The 23,869-nt window shown below is 39.4% G+C and overlaps 3 protein-coding genes across 5 annotated transcripts; 2 read left to right on the forward strand and 1 right to left on the reverse strand.

The window, feature by feature from the left end:
• The first annotated feature begins 1,761 nt into the window (after positions 1 to 1,761).
• akt3b (v-akt murine thymoma viral oncogene homolog 3b) lies at positions 1,762 to 13,935 on the forward strand. Its single transcript, XM_057332523.1, has 15 exons — positions 1,762 to 2,047; positions 4,419 to 4,669; positions 4,846 to 4,971; positions 6,917 to 7,028; positions 7,195 to 7,339; positions 7,415 to 7,546; positions 7,627 to 7,692; positions 7,797 to 7,865; positions 7,966 to 8,088; positions 8,185 to 8,313; positions 9,819 to 9,917; positions 10,037 to 10,152; positions 10,366 to 10,453; positions 11,168 to 11,270; positions 11,516 to 13,935. The coding sequence occupies exons 2-15, from the start codon at positions 4,624 to 4,626 to the stop codon at positions 11,593 to 11,595; spliced, it is 1,434 nt and encodes a 477-aa protein (XP_057188506.1). The 5' UTR covers positions 1,762 to 2,047; positions 4,419 to 4,623; the 3' UTR covers positions 11,596 to 13,935.
• A 343-nt stretch (positions 13,936 to 14,278) lies between these two features.
• pus10 (pseudouridine synthase 10) lies at positions 14,279 to 18,906 on the reverse strand. 3 transcript variants are annotated; one of them, XM_057332521.1, is made up of 18 exons: positions 18,707 to 18,903; positions 18,304 to 18,430; positions 17,997 to 18,212; positions 17,816 to 17,902; positions 17,693 to 17,727; positions 17,505 to 17,616; positions 17,311 to 17,372; positions 16,872 to 16,917; positions 16,705 to 16,769; positions 16,546 to 16,631; positions 16,348 to 16,473; positions 16,206 to 16,262; positions 16,042 to 16,118; positions 15,920 to 15,975; positions 15,720 to 15,837; positions 15,505 to 15,647; positions 14,612 to 14,711; positions 14,279 to 14,505 (listed from the first exon to the last, which is right to left on the reverse strand). In XM_057332521.1, the coding sequence occupies exons 2-18, from the start codon at positions 18,427 to 18,429 to the stop codon at positions 14,467 to 14,469; spliced, it is 1,551 nt and encodes a 516-aa protein (XP_057188504.1). In that variant the 5' UTR covers position 18,430; positions 18,707 to 18,903; the 3' UTR covers positions 14,279 to 14,466. The 3 variants fall into 3 exon arrangements, with proteins under 3 accessions (XP_057188504.1, XP_057188503.1, XP_057188501.1); XM_057332520.1 differs by having other exon boundaries at positions 16,348 to 16,631; positions 17,693 to 17,724; positions 18,707 to 18,906; XM_057332518.1 differs by having other exon boundaries at positions 16,348 to 16,631; positions 18,707 to 18,905.
• Positions 18,907 to 18,997: 91 nt separating this feature from the next.
• On the forward strand, positions 18,998 to 23,623 carry cct4 (chaperonin containing TCP1, subunit 4 (delta)). Its single transcript, XM_057332522.1, has 13 exons — positions 18,998 to 19,258; positions 19,948 to 20,000; positions 20,107 to 20,196; positions 20,291 to 20,399; positions 20,544 to 20,808; positions 21,621 to 21,753; positions 21,874 to 22,013; positions 22,133 to 22,229; positions 22,417 to 22,527; positions 22,638 to 22,768; positions 22,901 to 23,135; positions 23,234 to 23,347; positions 23,488 to 23,623. Exons 1-13 carry the CDS (start codon positions 19,153 to 19,155, stop codon positions 23,500 to 23,502), a joined length of 1,599 nt encoding a protein of 532 aa, XP_057188505.1. The 5' UTR covers positions 18,998 to 19,152; the 3' UTR covers positions 23,503 to 23,623.
• The last annotated feature ends 246 nt before the right edge of the window (positions 23,624 to 23,869 follow it).

A 23,869-nucleotide genomic window follows, 5' to 3' on the forward strand; every position in this document is an offset into this window, starting at 1 on the left:
GTCATCAAATCAAATCAGCATGGATATCAGTTTGAATAAAATGATGAAATTAAAATGACGAGCATAGCAAAATATTGAAACTAATGCAACACAAACACATCTTTCAAACAGAACTTGATTTTGAAATGATGAGAAATGTTGTTTGTTTCATATCTAAATAACAGGAAAGGGAAAATGTGTTTGTTTTTTAAGAAACGTCCTATTACTTCCCTAAAAAAATCCTATCAATACTAAAAAAGTCTCAAAACCACCTGCCCTCTGTCTGGTTGTGGGTCTAGTTTCTCAATGTCTTGATCTGGGTGTGGGTCTCAAAACGCCTCGGTCTGAATCAGACTCTTTGGCTTATGGTATCAGACTGAACCACAGTCTACTTCAAGTTGATATAATTACTTCAACCACCAGTCTGTTTCTTATCATGAACTGACTCATTGACTTCACTTGTAGTCCTGGGGCCATATTACAGAAACATTCATCTTATATAGTTTATGTCCAACATTTCCTTTTGTTATATGCATGCATTTCTTACATTTGAATAAACCGTTTTATCAATATATGATATATTAGTTTAAACAAGAATATTTGAGTTTAAACAAGTTGTTTTGAAAAGTGTACAACTGAGAAGAACTGAACAATTGAATGTTCAGCTAAACAGATCAAATGGGACTCTGCATCGCGATTTTCTGCAATACAGCACCTATAGGCCATGTTTACTGTTCTTGACTCTTATATTTGGTCACGTTATCGTCCATTTTACGTGTCGGACACAAGAGGGAGACATCTAGCAACTTTCTCTGAGAAATCCCAATAACCCTTACGAAAATTAACCATGGTCTTTTTGTGGTACAAATGTAGTAACCATGTTTTTTTTTGTTGCATTGATTACTTAGAGCAAAACCATGGTTTTACTACAGTACCCATCGTTTACTATGGTTTTTACAAAAACATGGGTTTCAAAACCATGGTTATTTTGTGATAACCATTGTTTTACTACAGTAGCCATGGTTTTTCAATTTTAACTGTAGTAAAACCATGGTACATTTTTGTAAGGGAAACCACATTCAGATGATGATGTACAGTGTATGTGTTTATGAAAAACAGTGACTAATCATTTGACTTCATTACAATGGTTTAAGAATAGGTTATTTTATTACTTTCTTTGGTGTCTTTTGTGCAACTTCTATTGTCTGGGTCGGGACGCATTCATTAAATTCATTAGACAAAGCGGGCCCCTCATTGTCCCGGGATAGTCGCAGCAGTGAGTGTAATATTGTCACCGTCATCGGCGGCAAATCAAGTGATTTTAAGACAGCTGTATGATAATGAAACGTCTCTTTTTGGTTTGTGAAGGAGATTATATATCGTTTTTATTCATACATAGGCTACTAGTGTTGCGAGTCCAACAAAAGCGACAAAGCCAGGAAGAGACGAAGAAGGGGGAGCGTCCGGTTAAAACGGGCTCCGGTGTGACGTCGAGAGGTTTCCTCCTCTGAATGGCCGGAGCTGGAGACGAATTTACCAATCCTACTACTGCGAAGGTCCGTGTATTTAAAATTGATTATCCAAACTGACGCTGCGTGCTAATCGTCCAATAGACGCAACGACTGCGTTATGAATATGAATAAGCTCCCGCGACGTTCCGGAAAGTTGAATGGGAAAGCGCTCTCGGATATAAATATTAATGAGCTCCCGGCCGACGTCGTGCGGCAACCGTCCATTGGAGAAGTTCGCCTCATGAATATTAACAAGCGAGCCTTGGCAGTAGTGGGATTCGGCTAAATTCGTGTGTTGGAGACGGGGTGCGCCGTCACCGCGCTTTCTGCATCGGGTTACACCATTCATTCAGGGTCATTCGGTTCACCGGGGTAACGCAGCAGTAACGGCGAGCGGACGAACACGATGGCCACATCGCGGGCGCGCGTGCCTCCGTTTTCCTCATGAACCGACCGGCGGCGGCGGAAGCAACGGCAGCATCTGCGTGCGGGTTTGAGTTTGTCTCATACCGGGTGCGCGTGGAACCGATCCCACCGTCTGGCGGATCGTCTGCCAGGTTCGTGTTGTTTATTTTTCCTCCATCGCGGTGTCGTTTCTGCTCGGCAGCATCACGGGCAAGGCCGAGCATCCGCGCTGGAGCATCACCGGCGGACGGGCGGGTGGGGATGCTGCCACTCGGCCTTGCTCGTGATGCTGCTGGATATTTGAGGCTTCGATTGTGGGCTTGTTACATGATTTAAGACATAATAAACACATTCACACCGCATGTTATTGATGCGCGTCCACCATTTTACGCATTCCGTGCACAAATGGAGAGCGCACGCGACTCGCGTCTTCCAGCGAAAATGCATGTGTTTGTATTGTCACAGTACAGCCGTGTTTTGCATGCACGCTCTCCGTGTATGCACGTTTGTTGTTTTTGTACGAGCCCGATCTGGTGAGCTTTCAGTCCGCCGTGTTGTATTTATTATGAAGGCGATGAATTATATAACAGCGGCTGGATATGACACCTCACGCCCTTGGACACAAAAGCCGCCGTTTCATTGTGTGTTTATTGTGAACTGACTGGTCTTGTTAATTGCTGACAGATCATTGTGTGTGTGCGTGTGATCGTGGAGTGTCGGGGCGCAGGGATGCCCAACCGTGTCCGCCATTGTTTTTGTTGACATTGGCTGAGATGGCTTGCGTTTTTCTAGACGTATCGTTATTTTTAACCTCAGTGGTTATTTTTATCAAATGCATAACACGAGCATGTAACTGATGCGTTTCACAGGATAGCCCAAGCGTGCGCGTGTGTTGATGTATTGATGTATTGGGTTGAGGTTGTTTACACAGACACACACTTCATTTTGGGGGGTGCCACAATGACAATAGCAACATCCGACGGTGACTGTAGCTTACCCCCAAAACAATTTCACAATATGTAAAGATGACACATGGTTTGATTTTCCCGATCAACTAAACGTGTGTTTGGATGGTATGCAGTGTGTGATGATGCTGGGAATGATTTTATCCCTCATATTTATTTCTTTTTTATGACTTTATTAATCTGGCTATAAAATTGTATACTTTTAAATTGTAAATTCTTTATTTTAAATTGTAAATGAACAAGGACGAATCAAATGTTTTAAGGCTGATAGTCTTATTAATCAAAATATGTTTATATGATTCTTTTGTTTACACTATTGTTAATTCTGAAATGATTCGTGATATTGATTCGAAGAAAATTGAACTCTTGGCTGGTGGATTCTAAGGTGATTTGAAACCTGGTTATATTAATATATTATTTTATTTATTATATAATGATTAAAAAAATGAATTCTAAAATGACTCAAAAGTTGATTGTACGGTTCTGTTGTTGATACTCCAGTGATTCCTGAACGTGATTCAAAGTTTTTCAAGATTTGACTCGATTGTAATATGATTTAATATTTGATTATGCGATTCACTTGCTAATTTTTCAATCAACGATTCTGTAGCTTGATTCTGAGATGATTCAAAAGTTGATTATGTGATTCAATTGGTGATTCTGCAATAATTCCTGAGCTTGGTTGTAAGATGATTTAAAAGTTGATTGTATGATGCTGCAGCAATTTGTGATTTCGTGTTTTGACTCTTGGATGGCTGGTTGTGATGTGATTTTGAAATTTGATTTCATGATTATTTTGTTGATTCTACAATGAGTCTGGTGCTTGATACGATCATTCTAAAGGGTGTATAATTGTATGATTCTGTTGTTGATTCTGCAATGATTCCTGAGCTTGATTCTAAGATGAATCCAAAGTTGATTCTTCAATGGTTGATTCCAATATGATTTTCAACGTTGATTTAATGGTTCTTCTGTTTATTAAAAAATGATTTCCATGCTTAATTCTACATTTTTTTAAAGTTGATTCATTTTAAGGTGATTCAAATGATGCCTCTGAGCTGAGGTTCAGGTTTTAATTCTAAAGTGCTGAAATTGTAAAGTTCTAATATTCTGATATATTTTTATTCTCGCTCTAGTATGTCTTATGGTGTTCTGTGATTGAGTTTAAAATGTCAAGGCTGATTCTTTTAAGCTTCTAGGATTGCTTCTGGGATAATACGATTGATGTTGAAACGTTAAGATCGATTCTAGCGTTCAAGGGTTGATTCTGAGATGCGTCTTTATTTGATTATACGGTTCTGAGCTCAGTTCCAAAGATGGAATGCCTCAGATTCCGGAGAAGAGGCCCAGCGAAATGGCTCGCGTGTCTTTGTTGTCTCCTGGCCGTGCTGTCACATGCAGCATCCAGTGTGAGGGAGGAAGAGAAGGGCCACCGGAAGGGGTGGGAAATGTTTCCCCACTCCAAACAATGACTTTATTTCTCATGGAAGTGTGTGTGTGGCGGAGGGGGAGAAGCGGAAGGGAATGATCCGTGTGTGTGTTTGTTGTTTTCTTCCAGGCTGACTCACCACTGGAGTGTTTGAAAGGTCCCGAGAGAGTGAAAGTGAAGAGAGGCTGAGACATTACATCACAACGTAGCAGAGAAAGTGAGAGGCGAGGAGAACAGAGTGAGACGAGCTAGAGACGAGGACAGAACAACAAGCAGGAAGTAGAGCTCTGGGCTCTTTCACCCCTGACCGTTGAACTCTGACCTCAGAGCCAACATGAATGACCAGAACGTAGTGAAAGAGGGTTGGGTTCAGAAAAGAGGTGAGAAACAAGTAAATCTTATTCGATAAGAAATCAATGTTTACGTTTACGAAGAGATAACCGCTGACTTTTTTGAACGAGGGACCTGAGACATATCTCAAATGTGTTCAGTTTTTATTGAATAAAAATAGCATATTGAATAACTGTGCATGCTTTCCTATGTCTGATCATTTCAGGTGAATACATTAAGAACTGGAGGCCGCGGTACTTCCTGTTAAAGACGGATGGATCGTTTATCGGATATAAAGAAAAGCCGCAGGATGCTGATTTGGCGTATCCTCTCAACAACTTCTCTGTGGCCAGTAAGTGTTTTTATCATTGTCCCACACCTTTTGATACATTTGTCATTTCTTCACTGTTTTATGTGGATGTGACATTCTCGGTAAGTAAGTGCATTTTCTGTTATCCAGTTTAGACTAAGTTCAGAAGAAACAGATTCAAGAATAACATCACTGTGCTGCTGATGTCATCAACATGAGTCGGACTAAATCATTCACAGTGAAGACAGCAGACATGCATCTCTATGGCAATGTTCAAAATATAGAAAATTAATATATTGCTTACCGGGCGACACATATTATATATTTTTTTGAAACAGTCTCAAACTGCCTAGATTATTCAATGATAAATGCTATTAAGTCAAGTGATAAAAATGTAAACACTAGGATTCACACTAGCTGCATACTTGCTACGTACTTGTTCATGTTTACTTGATGCTGTTGTTTTCAAAATAAATAGGATTTCATTCAAGTTTATGTTAAAAATACTCGGCAGACTGATCAAGTAATCAAGGAATGATTGACGAAAGAGATTTAAAGGGACAGTTCACTCAAAAAATAATAATAATTCTGTCATCATTTACTCACCCTCGCGTTGTTCCAGATCTGCATGAATTTCATTGTTCTGATGAGCACAGAGAAAGATGTTTGGAAGAACGCTTGTAACCAAACAGTTCTTGGCCACCATAATAGGAAAAAAGTGCCCCAGAACTGTTTGCTTTCCTACATTCTTCACAGTATCTTCTTTTGTGTTTTGGGTGAACTGTTCCTTTAAAGAGTAACTATTACAATGTCCTTAAAATGACATTTCCTGCAGTGTGTAATGTTGCTGTGTGTGAATGTAAGCAGTCTGCCAAGTTGTGAAGCCGAAAGTAAACGAATAACAACGTTATTGGCTTGGGAAAAAAGGAGTCGACTCAGAATCACCCGAACGAGTCGTCCGTCGTTCTAATTTCAGCTCTGTGTCAGATTTGCGTCACTCGGTGTACTGCTCGCCTACGATCCATTTGCGACACTGCGACGCTGTATGCGGTAGACCAATCACAGCAGACTAGACCGTCTGACCAGTCAGAGCAGAGTAGGTTGACAGAAAGGAGGGGATTTGACAGATGAATCGCCGAACGAATCATTTGAGAGTCAGTCAAGAAGTAAGGTAATAATAACTGCATTTTATTAGAAAACAAAAGTGTTTTTACACCTTTTATGTACGTAAACTTGTTGTTGGACACTCCATAAACCAAAGTAAGACCAAAAAGAATTACAAAATATTTCCTCTTTAAAGCTGCAATTTGTGATTTTGTCTCTCTATCGCCATCTCTGTTTGAACTTCAAAATTGCAGGTTACTTTACGTACTTATTTTTACGGGGGTTAAAGTCAAATGACATCACAGTGACATTTCTGGCAAAATCGGATCCAATGGTTTAACTTTTAAATCATAATCTTATAAATATATGTTTTATATTGTTGATATTGTGGTGAGTTTTTTTTATGTACTTGCTCGATAACTGATTTTTTTCATTTTTAAGTTGCAACCTTAACAATAGTAGTTAATATTACCTCTAGTAAATTGTGACACTGGACATTAAAAGTTGAACGCATTGCTGGATTCAGTGTTCCATCAACCGTGCTGTGTATGGCACATTTAAAGGGACAGTTCGCCCAAAAGTGAATATTCTTTCATCGTTTACTCACCTTCAAGTTGTTCCAAACCGGAGTACAGTTTGTCGTTCTTCTGAACACAAAGAAAGATATGTGGAAGAATGCAACCAAACCATAGTAGTAGTACCATAGTAGAAAAAATACTATGGTAGTCATTCAATAGTGCCCCAAAACTGATTGGTTTCACACTTTCTTGAAAGTATCCTCTTTTGTTTACATTTATTAAGCCAAACATTTGAATTCTGTCATATTTTATTTACTCTCTCATCTTTCTTACTGTTTCCCTTTCATTGTCTTTATCTCTCTCAGAGTGTCAGCTGATGAAGACAGAGAGACCGAAGCCCAACACCTTTATCATCAGGTGCCTGCAGTGGACCACTGTGATCGAGCGCACGTTCCATGTGGACACGCCTGACGAGAGGTGGGGGTATTTTGAATGCAAAATGAGTTCTTGTTTTTAACGGTTTGAGCATACGACCCATACAGAAGACATTTTTTGTGTATTGATTATATATAGAAAAACATAAAATAGTTCGATATAGATTTAATAGTGGTCCTGACTGTGCTTTTGTTGTCTCGGTAACAAGGGACGAGTGGGTCGAGGCCATTCAGATGGTGGCGGACAAGCTCGCCAAACAGGAAGAGGAGGGAATCTTGTGTAGCCCCATCTCGCAGATTGAAAACGTCAACGAGGAAGAGATGGACACGTCGACCAGTCATCACAAACGAAAGGTAGATGTGTCGTAACATAGAGAAGTAGATGCTGTTTCATAAACCGTGTGCTCACTGTGCTATTGCCATCAACAGACAATGAGTGACTTTGACTATCTGAAGTTACTGGGTAAAGGAACGTTCGGGAAGGTGATTCTGGTGCGGGAGAAAGCGAGCGGAACGTATTATGCGATGAAGATTTTGAAAAAGGAGGTCATTATTGCTAAGGTGCGAGACCTGCCGCTTAATATAACTGAGAAGTTAAAACTTTTTTATACCTAAAACCGTCCTGTTTTTCTCTCTTTCAGGACGAAGTGGCTCACACGCTCACAGAGAGTCGAGTTCTGAAAAACACTAGACATCCATTTTTAACTGTGAGTGATATCTTTCATCATATGCTTTAAATGTTCAAGTCGTACATAATCTTTAGTAGTAAAACATAGAAAGTATTGTTCATTATTTATTCTATTTTTCTCAGTCACTGAAGTATTCGTTTCAGACGAAGGATCGATTATGTTTTGTCATGGAATATGTGAACGGAGGAGAGGTAAAAATCTGCTCCTGTCCTCAACTTCTAATTAACTTTCGTAGTTTTTCCTTTCCAGCTTTCAACTTTCTCTTAATTTCCTTTGAACTTGTTCTTGCAGCTATTTTTTCATCTGTCAAGAGAGCGTGTGTTTTCGGAGGATAGAACCCGGTTCTACGGCGCTGAGATCGTTTCTGCGTTAGATTACTTGCACTCCGCAAAAATAGTTTACCGTGACCTGAAGGTAAACAAAACGCACGTATTAATATTGAACATTTTCACTCTGAAATCTCATTAGCCGTATAATGTGTTCATAATACACCAAACCTGTGTTTTTCAGCTGGAGAACCTCATGCTGGATAAGGACGGCCATATAAAGATCACAGATTTTGGTTTGTGTAAGGAAGGCATCACGGACGCCGCCACTATGAAAACATTCTGCGGGACCCCGGAGTATCTGGCACCTGAGGTACAGAAGAACACAGCACTTCTACAGTCTGGTTCTGGGATAGTGATGTGTTGTTTAATGTAAACCTGTGTAAATCAGAGTAAATGACATTTTTGTCATGATTATTTAATCTTATCATATTTAAAATAGAAGAGTTTAGCAGGAACAAGACCACACTTGACCTGTGCCTTTTTAACGTTTGTATAAAAATAGACACAAGCCGCAGGTGTCTAGACGTGACTGAGCGGCTCATGGTATAAATAGAAACGTACCTGCTGAATTATTTTATTTAAACCAGAATTATTGAAATTGAAGAAGAGGGTTCAGTTTAATAATATCAAAGGGTGGTATTGCAAATGGATGTTGTAACTGTGCTGACTCGTAACTTGGTGATGTCATCATATCTTAAATGTATGATGTCACATCACAGCCTGGTCATTTGAGTCATACTTCCACGTCGTGATTTGAGCTATTACATCACTGGACGTTAATAATTCAGCATGATTGAAATAACACATTTTAACTGTTTGATATTGATGAAGTTTTGGAGGATAACATTGAATTTCGGTATGATATCGGAAAATAATATGACTGATTAATTATTGAATAGATATTGAGAAATGGGACATATTTTTGATCAGATTTTAATTGGTAATGTGCATGTTTGTTCAATTATTAGGTATTAATAGAACAATATGGCTACTTATTGATCAGCTTTAAAGGAATAATGTGACTGACTGAATATTTATCAGGTATTAAAAAATATTATGACTGCTTATTGTTTTAATATTGGAAAATAATATGACAAATTATTATTATTGTTGTATGTTATTATTATTATTATTGATGAGGTATTGAAAAATAATGTGACTGATTGTTTGTTGATCAACGACGAATATAATACAAATGCTTATTCATTTGATATTGGAAAATAATGTGACTAAATATTAATAAGGATTAGAAGAAGAATGACTCTTGATTATTGATCAGGTATTCAAAAATATGACGACTGATTATTGATCAGATTTCAAAGAATATTGTGACTTATTGATTTATTGATCTGGTACTGAAAAGATAACATGACTAATTGTTATTATTATCAGGATTAGAAAAATAATGACTGATCGATTATTGATCAGGTTTTGAGAGCGCAATATGACTGATTATTTATCATATTTTGAAGATTAACGTGGCCTGATGATTGATCAGATTTTGAGGAGTAATGTGACTTATTGAAAAAACCCAATATGACTGAATATTAATTTAAAATTGGAAAACATTATTGATCAGGATTAGAAAAATAATGACTGATTGATTATTGATCAGGTTTTGAGAGAGTAATGTGACTGATTATTGATCATATTTTTAAAGAATTTATTATTGATCAGGTATTGAAGAATAACGTGACTGATCGATTATTGATCAGGTACTGATAAAATATGACTGCTGATTGATTTGATATTGGAAAAGAATGTGACTATTGATTGATCAGATTTTGAAGATTAATGTGATTGCTCGTTGATCAGGTGTTGGAGGACAATGATTATGGGAGAGCAGTGGACTGGTGGGGTCTGGGTGTTGTTATGTATGAGATGATGTGTGGACGCCTTCCTTTTTATAATCAGGTATGACACAGTAATATTGTTGATACATTGAGGGTTTCGTGTATTGTTTGTGTGCGTGTTGCATAGAGTAGATTTGTTTTGTTTTGATGAGCTGTTTATGCTCGTATCTCTTTCATCAGGACCATGAGAAGCTCTTTGAGTTGATTTTGATGGAGGAGATCAAATTTCCCAGAACCCTCTCAGCGGATGCCAAGTCATTACTCTCCGGATTACTCATCAAAGACCCCAATAAGAGGTCAGTGCATGTGTGTTTTTGGCATCCACTATGAGAGGTTTTGTGTTTTTTTGGGGGGGGATGTTAGTAATAACTTCAGAGTAATAGTTCACAATAGTTCTGACATTATTTCAGTGAGGGTGAGTAAATTACAGAATTAAATCGAACAACATTAAATCCTTTTGCTTGTATTGTGAGACCTGATGAATAGTAAACTGTCTTTGTTCTCGGAAGACTCGGAGGCGGCCCGGATGATGCTAAAGAAATCATGAGACACAGTTTCTTCACTGCGCTGGACTGGCAACATGTCTATGATAAAAAGGTAAAAAGTGCCCATGAAATCTTATTTACTTTGGTTGTGCGCATTACTAGTTTTGTGGTGAACAGTTAATCTGTGCAAGTCATTTCCCCAAAAATGTCTTTGTAAGCTGTAATATAATATGTAAAACAAACTAATGTGTACATTAAAGGGACAGTTCACCCAAAAATGAAAATTCTGTCATCATTTACTCACCCTCAGGTTGTTTCAAACCTGCATAAATTTCTTCGTTCTGTTGAACACAAAGAAAGATATTTGGAAGAATGTTAGCAATTTTCAGTTCTGGGCCATCATCCACTACCATATTAGAAAAAAACATAATTGTTTATTTTTGATCTGTTGAAAACAAAATGAGATATTTTGAAGACTTAAAAAAAAGAAGCAGTTCTGGGGCACCTTTGACTACCATTTAATTTTTCCTACTATGGTAGTCAATGATGTTCCACAACTGAAAATTGCCAACATTCTTCCAAATATCTTTCTTTGTGTTCAACAGAACAAAGAAATTTATACAGGTATGATCTGACATGAGGGTGAGTAAATGATGACAGCATTTTTGTTTGAACTATCCCTTTAATAACTACAGTATATGTTTCTATAATTGTAACCATTTGTACCACATAAAGAATTTGTATGCATTTATTTATGCGTTCATGTTCACGTGTTAAAAATGCAATGTGATTATGTAACATTCTCTGTTTTTCTCTCTCTGGTCAGCTGGTTCCTCCCTTTATGCCCCAGGTGTCGTCCGAAACAGACACCAGATATTTTGACGAGGAGTTCACGGCACAGACCATCACCATCACTCCGCCAGAGAAGTGTGAGTACGCCGTTTCCTCTTCCACTCTCTCTATCTTTTCCTGGAGACCGTTTCCCCGTGGCACAGGAAGAGGAAGTTCCATTCAGCTCCCAGCCCAACACAATGCAATAGACGTTTGTTTCTTCACTGTTTGGTTGTGAAAATCTGACTGCCGCTTATCGCTCCTCCTGTAAAGTACTTTTTATTGGTGCCAATGGAAAAATCAGTCTGCTGATAATATAACGTGTTTATCTCTTCTTCTGCAGATGATGAGGATGGAATGGACTCGGAGGAACGGAGACCACATTTCCCACAGTTTTCTTATTCAGCCAGCGGGCGGGAGTGATGTCATTTATCCACGTAGCCATGCTAGAAAGAGCCTCCCCCTCATTCCCCCTCCGATCAATTACTGATAGACATAGGGAATCAATTTCTGTTGCTTTCTGTTTGTTTCTTCGTTGATGTGGGACTTTAAGGGGTTTTGCACAGTTGGGTGAGACTTACGCTAGTCAACCCACGAGTCTTGTACACTTTCTGCTTGTTGTTTACAGACCATGGACAGTGTTTTTGGGGGGACATGATCAGTATTGTCGATGACCTTTTTCTTTTTTGCACTTCTTTAAAAAGAGCCGTTATGGGGAACAAACCAAAAATGTTGCCTTATGTGTGTGGATCTCATCTGCCCGACGGACGGATGGACGGACATGTAGTTAGAAGCAGGGCTAGTTCTGCTCCGGCGAGGCTCACAAATTTTGTTTAACACGCACACACTCGTTCCTTTTCCGTGCTTTTCGGTAAAAGCGTGAAAAAGTGTTTCGCAGGACGCCAGTGTTAATATTTGCGTTTGTTTTATCCTCGCGCTCCGATATGAAGGTTTACGTTGCAGATACACCATATTACAAACAGCTGCCGTTACTGTATAATCTCTCAGGCAATTCACAACATGAGGGAATCTCAGAAAAATGTCGCGAACGACTCATATTTCACCCCAGAGTTACAAGTACATTTTGCATAAACTATACAATTTTGTGTACCGTAATGATGTATTTTTCTTAACAAATTAAGCGCATTTCTTCAAATGTCGCGAAAATAAATCGATTTATTAAAATGGTAAGGTAGCCTATTTATGCATCATGTAATGACTTATACAGAGTTAAATAACGCATATATCAATATTTATTGTGATACAGTAGAAACTATATAAATACAATAAGTATTGTAATACAAAAATATAACTAAATGTTTCTAAGACGTATTGTAATTGAATAAAAAAAGTCATAAAATGTTTAAAAAAATGATTGGTCCTAGAATATTATTTTCATTATTCTTTTTAATATCGGGGTGAAATGTGACACGGATACATTTTGGTGAGATTCACTCAAATCAACTCACCGCTGGGTGAAACCCACCCAAAAATGGTATTGAACATATTGTCCTTAAAGGGACAGTTCACCCCAAAATGAAAAGTCATTCATTTTCTCACCCTCACGTCATGAGAAACCTGTATGATTTTGTTTCATGAAGATAAGAACGTTGGTAACCAAACAACATTGACTTCCATTGTATAGATACAAAATTACTGAGACATTTCTCAAAACAGTCACATGTGAGGGTGAATAAATGATGATTTTTTATTTTTGCGTGCACTGTCCCTTTAACTGATTACCTCTGATAAGCGTAAATTGCTAGAGAAATCTCCGAACCCGAGAAATCGCCTCTGCGGACAATGTGTCAGTCATTTTGGGTGACGTTTCACCTTTATTGTACAGAGCAACAGGTATGTTATCTCTCTCACCAGCACAGAGAGAGATGAATCAACCACTGACCCTCACCACAAAGAGTTAAGATTCACGTTGGACTATTCCAGAAGATGTAAATACAAACCTCTCCATCTCTTTTACCATTATTCTTAGGTTTATTTTTGCTTTGACGCCGTCTCCATAGCTGTGGAAATCGTATGCGTGACGTGTGCGTTTGAAATCAGATCACAAACTCATGATATGTGAAACTGAGCCATGCAATATCAGCGTGAAAGACCCCGGGCCCACCGTGTGATGTACATATGCAACGTCTGTTTGTCACGCGTCACAGCCCGAGACAAAAGCCGCGTGACAGTTATTGTGTGTGACTGCAGATGTGAGTTCTCGGATGACTAAAATAAAATAAAAAACAGCGAATTGAAACACAAATTACTTGGAGGACGTTTATTATACGGATGTTTGTTTCCACGGCGATGAGTTGCTGTAGATCCCATCCTGTGTGTACCTGGTCCAGTGAACGTTTCGGAAACTGACGGTATTTGTTGCGGTTGGTCATTGCGAGTGGGCGTGTGTGATTGTACGTTACCGTTTCAATCGTTATTTTTACGCTGTGACGTATTTGGTCTGGCTAACAGCAACTCCTCAGTTTTTTAATGTTGTTCGAATGGCCGAGTTTTCTTTTTATTTCAGCGTATTTTTGTACTATAGATGTAATTGAGTTGTATTTATTTTCGTATGTCGGGATGAAGGACGGTGTCGGCCGTGTTTCTCTCACTCTCTCCCCTCATTAATTTTTATATCTTTCCTTTAGTCTTTGGCGGTTTTGTTTTCATACCAAAACATTAGCGCAAGTGGCCCCTAGAGGACTTGCATTGCCATTTGGTAGTATTTATTTTAAGTTAAATTAAAATGTTGAAATTTCCCGACGTTTATGTGTCTTTTTTACATTCGAATTGTGACGTCACAAATGTGGTGTCACTCAATTTTCTTCATGTACTTGTGTTATAACGTCACCATTCTGTTAGAAAAAGCTTAACAAATAGCCTACCTTTATTTACTGGTTTAATTTACATTTTAAAATGTTTCATAAAAAGAACAAATATAATATGTGATACCACTTTTATATTGCATTTTACACATAAAATTGGTTCATTTAAAAAAAGCGAAATATAATATTTTGGGATGTGTCAGCTTTCCTTCATCTGAATAATTATGTGAAACACAAGTCTAACGCTAATTTATAAAAGAGAAGAACGAACAATAACAAACTACAACAAAATGATGTCGTTTTATTATTGATCTACAATAGTTAATGCAACAAAATTAATTATAAACTTAACTATGACAAATAATATATAATCCTGACATACAATAACATATTAAACCCAACTATAATACAAATAGGCTTTAAGGTCAATGATCATTTTCATCAACCTCGGTTAAAGATGTCACAGATGTCAATCTGGAATTGCAGGAGGCCAGTCAATATCCACAGACTGCAACAAAAGAGAAAGGAATTTATATATATATATATATATATGTAGTGGAAAATATAGATAACATGCAGCGCTATCACAACTTATTCAGAAACCATGAAAACACCTCCACATCCAACTCGAGAATATCAGTGTCAGTCTTCATGAGGTCACAGAGATTGGGTTTGGTGCGACCAAAGTCTCCGTGCACGAACTCTTTAATGTAACTGCACACTTGGTTAAGGTAAATGTCGTATTCATTTATTCAACATTTCTTATTCATAATTATCTTTCGAATCATTATAAAAATAATTCACAAACAAAGAGCATCTATCAAAAATCAGCTTATAAAAGAAACCTGTGTTTACATGCATATCAATAAACCGTGTAGTAATTAAAAATGCCACGGGAAATCGGTCAGAATCTGTATTTTAAAATCTCTTCTCGTGTCCGCAGTACCTGCAAATGCATCATTAGTTTTTCATTTTGCCGTTTCCACATCAACTGCATGATTCAAGAGCGGACATTTATGCGTTATTTTACTGTAACGTCCATTTGGGACTTTTACTATTGCGTTGTCAGACATGCGCACATAAACAAAACTCAGAGAAACCCGTCAAAGGCGTTTACATGCAGCGCGAAATCGGAGTAAAGGTCTTTGCACATACAGTCCGAAATTTTCATATGCGTTTTTTCGTATTTGGCTCTCCTTTGTACGGTGTCTCTGAATTGTTATAAAAGGCCACTCAAAATGCTTGCTACGGATGTGAAAATGCAGAAAATCGAACCCGGTCCGAATTTTTTTATGATGGATGAAAATATCGGAGGCAGTGTGTAAATGTGATTGACACAACGTGAGGTCGTATTTATTTTTTAACGTGCGAAAATTTCGGATGCAAATTTCGGACTCAATGTGCAATGGGGCTTAAGACTGCATGTAAACAAACTCATGTGAAATAAATCTATACGCTGTTTGTGCTTCCAGTAAAAAACTGATCAAAGCATCATATTTAAGGATACGTCCCGGCCTGTGTACATAGCTTTAAGGTGAAGTGGTGTGTGTCCAGGTAAGTGGCGCTTATGGAGTGTATCACTCTCTGTCGGACCGCCAGCGGCCGGCGATGAAGAACTCTCAATGGCGTCTTCTGAGCGATCTTCAGATTCTACACAAACATAGATGATCAGAACCTGAAGTCTCGCACTTGACAAACATTCAAGGGTGTAGAAAGTGAGACCTTCATGTTTTCAAGAAATTCCAGGTCAGTGTCGGAAATGGCTTTCTCTGTCCAGATGAGGGCGCTGTAGGACTTTGTCTTTTCTTCCTCACCCTCTTTCATTCGACTGGTTGCTTCCCTACAAAACACCCACCCACAGAAAGTCCAGTTTGTGAGATATCTTTGACCTAAACTTTCATGTGTATAAAATGCACACTCACCTCGTGACGATCTGCAGGTCTCTTACTCGGATTTTGTCAGATGATTGATTGATCGTCTGCAAAACAGGGAAAACAAATGAATTGATGAAATGTATCAAGTCTATTAATACAAATGTTTTTACCTCTTGAAGTTGCTTGATCTCAGTTCTGTTAAACTTCACTCGATGAGGGTTCAGCAACTCCACAGCGAAGGGCCGACCTGAAAATCAATTACATACCTCAGTTAAAAACATTTTTAAGAAATAACGTGCGTGTAGATATGCATGCGGCTATGAGAACGTTTTACCGGTTCCCAGAGTTCTCACGTCCACATCCTCTCGTCCTGATGATGAGAAGTTAAAACCTGAATGGAAGAGACTAAAATTTAAAGGACATAAAATCAAATGATGAGATGAGATCAGATACGACAACAGAATCTTCTGACACACCATCGGCTCTGAATGAGGACAACAGAGGAGCCGCAATGAGTTCCTCCACAGATCCATCCATTCGTCTCTCTCCGTCGATCACCCACGGCGTCTGAGGAAGCTCTCGAGAGTACTTATTATACCGACCTGCAGACCAACAGAAACTCATCTTTGTTTGTTGGTGTTGCAAGTCTAAAAAAAATGTAAAACTGTTGTTACCTGCTGTAAAGACAGATGTGTGTAGACATGTGGTGTCCAGGGCTGTACATTTAGCGCTTGGTTTCTTCGGTGGACATGGGTAATGCCTACAGATAAAGAAGAACTTATTTAGTGTCACGACTCAAAACAGAGTATCTGGCTCGTGTGTTCAAAACGCACCTTTTGAAGTTCTCATCGGAGATCTTCTCCAAAGCCTTGACCACCGCCATCCTGGTGAAGATGGACTGAGGGAACATGAGAAAGAGGAGACTTTTTTTATCTCCAAAATTCCCAAAAAGCCAACATGAAACATCGAAATAACTGTTCGTCCACTACACAGTTCATACCGCTTTGTTTTTAGTGGGTTTAAAACAGTCCGGACAAGTGGTCGCCCTGCAAAATAGAGAGAAACACAACTGCGTTTATTTTAGCAAGACACCACAGGACATCATGCAAAACAATGCACGGGAAACTATAAAAACAATCTGTTTTAGGATTCATGTTCGTTTATTTATTTCAAATAAATGAAAATTATTTTATCATTTGATCTCATTCTAAACATAAATGACTTTCTTTCTTCTGCAGAACACAAAAGATATTTAAAAAAAAAAACATCAGCCCCCATTGACTTCCATTGTGTGGACCCAAAACCACCAAGTCATTTCTCAAAATATCTTCTTTTGTGTTCCAAGGACTCTTCTGAATAAATGATGAAAGATGTTTTATTTGGTCGAACTATCCCTTCAACAAGACCTGTCTTCTTGATCTAGTTTCTAAAATACTTACAAGAAATGACAGTCCTCTTCAGTTTGTGGGTGTGCAAACCCAACACCCACTTCAAACTGACTCTATAGATCAGAGAATGAGACAATTCATGAAACGACAAACAAATGAAAAACGCTGTCTGTAAATAAGGTACAAAATTGAGGAAAAGAAAGTGATTTTTTCTTTGCTTGACCTTTAGAAAGGCGGGAACTTACGTTGGCCAGCACAGCAGCTCCCAGTTCCTTACCGATCTTTCCCTGTATGGCCCACTTGAACGCATCTTTCACCTGAATGACATCATCTTTCCCCAAACACATGCTCTTATCCCTGAGAAGAACACAACGTCTCAGAATATTGCTTGACGCTGATATGGGAAATGCGCAATGTTCATAAACTCACATACCTGACTTCCTGTTTGACATGCAACCAGCAAGACTGCTGCAGAAAGACAACGAGAGATTTTTCTTAAGATGTTTCTTTATTCAAATCATTTTATTCACCAGGTAGATGTGGAGGTTGTGCTCACCTCTCTGACAGACAGCTGAGCAGGCAAAGAAACGGTCAGCACGAGACTTTCAAACACGTACTGTTCTTTTTTCACAGCGTCTGACACCTGCGAACAAAATGTAAACGCATCGAAGCAGATGAGATGTTGTACAGCGTTCACTTTCAAAGTGGATTTTAATACATCAAGCATCAACTCATACCTGCTTGACAAAAGTTTGATCGCAGAAGTCCTGCAGTACCCCAAGACAGACTGGGCAAATATCCAAGTCTGTTTTAGGTTCTTCTGATGTGTCCGTGCTGATAGCGTCTTCCATCTTCATGCGCTTGTTTGGAGGGTCGTCTGTATGACCTGAGGCATCATGGGATTGCTGGCTGTTTTCTTCACCGATGAACGTGAGAAGCTCTTTGTGTATACCCTATAGTGAAAAATGCGATACCATTGACAATATTTAACATTTATAAGAGGCAAATGATCTGTCAGTGTCTGAATGTGAGGTGGACAGTGACCTCATAGGCTTGTTTGTACGAGGAGCTGGTTCCCATACAGCAGAACCGCAACACGCATCTCGCACAGCAGCCGGCAGCCAACAGCTTTCTTATGATTGGCCGATCTTTCTCTTTGAGGGAAAGCATACTGCAAAATAAGAGAGAATACTATTTTAGTGAGGATTCATCACATTGTTGCTATGGTGAGGCTGTTCGGACGTTGCCAGGGGGTTCTGAGTGTAGTGGTCCAGGTCCATGTTTAAAGAACCACTCCGACATGATACATGTACAAAAACATCGTAACAATATGGTACATGTCCGTAAAGAGAACGCTTCATTTTTCGTTAGCATGCTAATGTTTAAGAAAGTAAGTCACACATTTAAAAATCAAAGCTTGTCTATTAAATTCCATAACACGTCCTACCTTTACTGGATCACATTAAATCCTCAAGAGAAACGCACCCCGGCTTCTTTCGCGCATGCACTGGCACGTGTTTCTAAACAGAGCTCACAATTCCACTTTATAAAAAGATTTACATGTATAAATTATTCTAAGGCATGCGAGCAAATATATTCTAAGCAACGTAACACTGCACACAACCCTACTCCAACATATTTTTGTCGCATCCGTCAGGCAGGCATATTTTGAGACGCCGCCTGACGTCATCCTGACGCGCAATCGCAGCGCTCGTGGTCCTTTTTCTGCTACCGTCGCGACCGGTGGATCTAGAAGGTTCTGTTCTGTTGAGGATCTCAGAGCCGAACTTCATCTGAACCCATCCGAGCCCCAGAGGTGGTTCAGAGTGACCGGGGAACGTTCGTCCCCTTTCTTGATTCCCTGATAATACAATATTAGAAGTATTTTTAAACATGCCTGAGGCGGCCGCTAGAAATGTATCTAAAAACAAAGGAGGCGCGTATGTGGACCGGGACAAACCCGCCCAGATTCGCTTCAGCAACATCAGTGCGGGGAAAGGTGAGCCACGGATTTATATCAGTCAAGTGTTTTGAGAAACACTGACGTTCATGTGGCTGCATTGTTCTGCTGTCATGTAGTGGTGGCTTTATGTATGAATGTTCATATAGGATGCAATATCCACCTATAAAGTGTTGTGAATGTGACAAATTATGCGTATTTTTGTTTAAATAATATACTGGCGTACTAATATAAATAGTATTATTGTGCTTTGTCATGCTCACTTCCTAATGTTAAACTGATTTGTCGCCTTATAAGGTGTCATGTCATTTATCCCTTTTCCCTAGTGCACACTGAATGACATAAGATAATGAAATTCACATACATTCCACATTTATGTATGTACATAAACAGTCAAATATTACACAGGAAATTAAGCAAAAAAAGTACTTAATTGTTGTATCAATAGGATATTATTATTATTATAGAATTAATCATGTATTTAATGAAAAGAATGCAACCTATATTCAATTTCTGATATTTATTTACATATGATGTCATAAATCCATACTATATAAAACGCAAAAAATACTTTTGTTGCCAGTTCGCAACATTATAATTTATATATATTAAAAGATCAGTGCAGTAGATGATGTCTAGTATTGACCAATGCAAATAAATGGTGTGCATGGTAATGTTATGGGCGTGGAACCCGATGTGACGACTTAACCTTGTCTTTTGATTGACAGCTGTCGCTGATGCCGTCAGAACAAGTCTGGGCCCTAAAGGCATGGATAAAATGGTAGCGTATTCTCCACACACCCTGATTTAAAGCTCAGCTTCTGACATTGAAGTCGTCAGTCAGTGATGTGTGCGGATCTTTGAGTGGCCGTTTGTTGTCTTTGCAGATTCAGGATGGGAAGGGAGATGTTACGATCACTAATGATGGAGCCACGATCCTTAAACAGATGCAGGTGCTGCATCCTGCGGCCAAGATGGTGAGTCATGGACTAGAGAACAATATACATGCTGGTGAAGATGACGGTTGAAGGTGTTTGCTTGACATTGGTGATGTTTCTGTGTGTTTTGTAGATGGTGGAGCTGTCTAAAGCTCAGGACATAGAGGCTGGCGATGGCACCACATCGGTGGTCGTGATCGCTGGAGCTCTTCTGGATGCCTGTGCTAAACTGCTGCAGAAAGGTAACGTTTACATAAAATCTGTTTTTAATAAACACGGGTGTGACTGAATGGCACAGGAACGTTTTTTTTCTCACAAATGTGTCATTAACAAAAGGGACCATAAGTCTCTCGTGTTGAATTGAGCGGGTGTGTTTTTCCCGACAGGAATCCATCCCACCATCATTTCCGAGTCGTTCCAGAAGGCGGTTGATAAAGGGGTGGAGATCCTCACGTCCATCAGTCACCCGGTGCAGCTGAGTGACAGGGAGACTCTTCTGAACAGCGCCACCACCTCTCTGTGCTCTAAGGTGGTGTCGCAGAACTCCAGCCTGCTCGCTCCCATGAGCGTGGACGCGGTCATGAGGGTCATCGACCCCACCACCGCCACCGGCGTCGACCTCCACGACATCAGAGTTGTGAAGAAGCTTGGGTGAGACACACTGCCTCTCGATTGATAATATAAGGAAAGTGAAACTATAGTCAACAGTGTACAATTGAAAATGCACATAAATGACTGGACAGGTCCATTAAAGGGATAGTTCATCCAAAAATTAAATTACTTTATTCTGATGAACACAAAGAAAGATATTTGGAAGAATGTTAGTCATTTTCAGTTCCAAGACATCATTGACTACCATAGTAGGAAGAATTAATGGTAGTCAAAGGTGCCCCAGAACTCTTTGTTTTCCTAAATTCTTCAAAATGCATCTCATTATGTGTTCAACAGAACAAAAAAATGCAATATATTTTTTCCTACTGTGGTAGTGGATGATGTCACAGAACTGAAAATTGCTAACATTCTTCCAAATATCTTTCTATGTGTTCATTGGAACAAATACATTTATACAGGTTTGAAATAACCTGAGGGACAGTAAATGATGACAGATTTTTCATTTTTGGATGAACTGTCCCTTTAACAATAGAGTTTTCTGTCATTTATTCGCATTCATGTTGTGACTCAAAAGAAGATATTTTGAGAAATGTTGTGTCCTCCCAATGGAAGTCAATGGGGTCCAATGTTGTTTGTTTACCAATGTTCTACAAAATATCTTCTTTTCTGTTCTGCAGAAGAAAGTAAGTCATACAGGTTTGGAATGACACAAGGGTGAATAAATGCTACATTTTTTGCTAAACTGTCCCTTTTTCTACATGCATCTGATTATTGTTCATTATTTGACCGGAGAAGTAAAACATTTCTTATCGCTGAATCTTTAAATTGAACACGTGTGTATGTATTTGCAGAGGGACCATTGATGACTGTGAGCTGGTGGATGGTCTGGTGTTGACTCAGAGGGTGGTGAACACTGGAGTGTCCCGTGTGGAGAAAGCCAAAATCGGCCTCATTCAGTTCTGTCTCTCCCCTCCCAAAACTGACGTACGTATTTTTTGTCATCAAAATTTCAAAAGAGATTAGTGTTTGCTCTAATGTTTTCTGGTATGTTCTGATGTAATGCTCATAGTCATTGTTTTATTGGGTTGGCGTGTTTGTGGACAGATGGACAACCAGATTGTGGTTTCAGACTATGCTCAGATGGACCGCGTGCTGCGTGAGGAGAGAGCTTACATCCTCAACCTGGTCAAACAGATTAAGAAAGCCGGCTGCAATGTGCTTCTCATCCAAAAATCCATCCTGAGGTATGATATCAACAGACCTCCATCACACAGCCACAGACGGGAAACACAACATACACTGATCTCAAATAGACGTGATGTTTGAGACATGTTCTCATGATGGTTGTGAATGTGTTTGACAGAGATGCTCTGAGTGATCTGGCCATTCACTTCCTCAATAAAATGAAGATCATGGTGGTGAAAGACATCGAGAGGGAGGACATTGAGTTCATCTGCAAGGTACACGAAAGACAATAACACGATTTATACGTTTCATCACCTGTCCTAAATCCAGTCAATATTGCTTTTTGTCTGAGTGTGTAATAAAAAATGAAGCGACTTTATATGGCTATTATTGCTATTGCTATTAAACGAAATCCAGCAGAATGTATGAATTAAGACACGTTTTGTCGTTTTCTCCTTTCAGACTATCGGCACCAAACCCATCGCTCATATTGACCACTTCACCCCAGAGATGCTGGGTACAGCTGAGCTGGCGGAAGAGGTCAGCCTCGATGGCTCGGGCAAACTGGTGAAGGTAAGAGCAATGATCCGAGAACATCTTTTAATTGTTTTTAGTAGACGGGCTTTAATCCTAATTCATTCATGAACCTGATTTATGATGTTGTCTTGTGTTTTTGCCTGCAGATCACAGGTTGTGCTAATCCCGGAAAGACCGTCAGCATTGTGGTCCGCGGATCCAACAAGCTGGTGATCGAGGAGGCCGAGCGATCCATCCACGATGCCCTCTGCGTCATCCGCTGCCTTGTCAAGAAGAGGTATAAAAGATTTAGCTTTCCAACATGGATGTTAGTAGCTCTTGTGAGAACACTGACACCTGTTAAAGCAGCGGTTCTGTTGCCGGATAACTTTTTCGATTTTTGCTCACTGATTCTCCTGTCCCCCTGCAGAGCTCTGATCGCTGGTGGTGGAGCACCAGAGATCGAGCTGGCGCTGAGGTTGGCAGAATACTCCCGTTCTCTGGCTGGCATGGAGGCGTACTGCGTGCGTGCATACGCCGATGCCCTCGAGGTCATCCCCTCTACGCTGGCAGAGAACGCTGGTCTTAATCCCATCTCCACAGTAACAGAACTGCGTAACAGGCACGCACAAGGAGAGAAGACAGCCGGGATTAACGTCCGCAAGGTGATGCATTAAACCAGCTCAGTAGTGCCTATCACTGAAAGAAAAGTGCCATTGAAGGCATGTATTTTCAGTGTGTGACTAACATGTATTTCACACAGGGCGGGATCTCCAACATCCTTGAAGAGCTGGTCGTTCAACCTCTGCTGGTCTCCATCAGTGCCCTCACCCTCGCCACAGAAACGGTCCGCAGCATCCTCAAGATTGATGATCTTGTAAGTGATCCGAAATCTCTGAAAAGAATCCGAAATCTCAATTTGAGTTTTGTAGATTTTAGTTCACGTTTTTTAGCTAAATATCATTGTGCATTTATACTTAATGTCATCATTAATGACCTTTTTTGTTTGTTTTACAGGTGAATACACGATAAAGTATGCATGAATGTCATTACTGAAGGACGTCCTGATAGCACCCCGCTAAGAAAATCTGATCTGTCGCTTTCTTTAGCTGTTACCTTGAGTCATTTAATAAACATGTTTTTGACGCGATAACCTTTGCTTTTTTGTGGTTTGATTTGTATAGATACTGTACAAGGTTTAATAAACGATTAAACTGCCGATAGTCATGGCTTGGCAGTAATGTAGGTCAGTAGCTGTGATCTTATTAGCTGATCACCTTCATCCAATCAGAGACTGTGCAGTTCTTAGCGGGATATGAACATCAGGGCCTGTATTCTTAAAGCTTATAAGAATCCTCTAAGAAAGCTCTTAATTTAGCTTAAAAACTTTAAGTAGGAG

The sequence above is a fragment of the Triplophysa rosa genome, linkage group LG4 (genome assembly GCF_024868665.1).
Source record: "Triplophysa rosa linkage group LG4, Trosa_1v2, whole genome shotgun sequence".
Lineage (NCBI taxonomy): Eukaryota > Metazoa > Chordata > Actinopteri > Cypriniformes > Nemacheilidae > Triplophysa > Triplophysa rosa.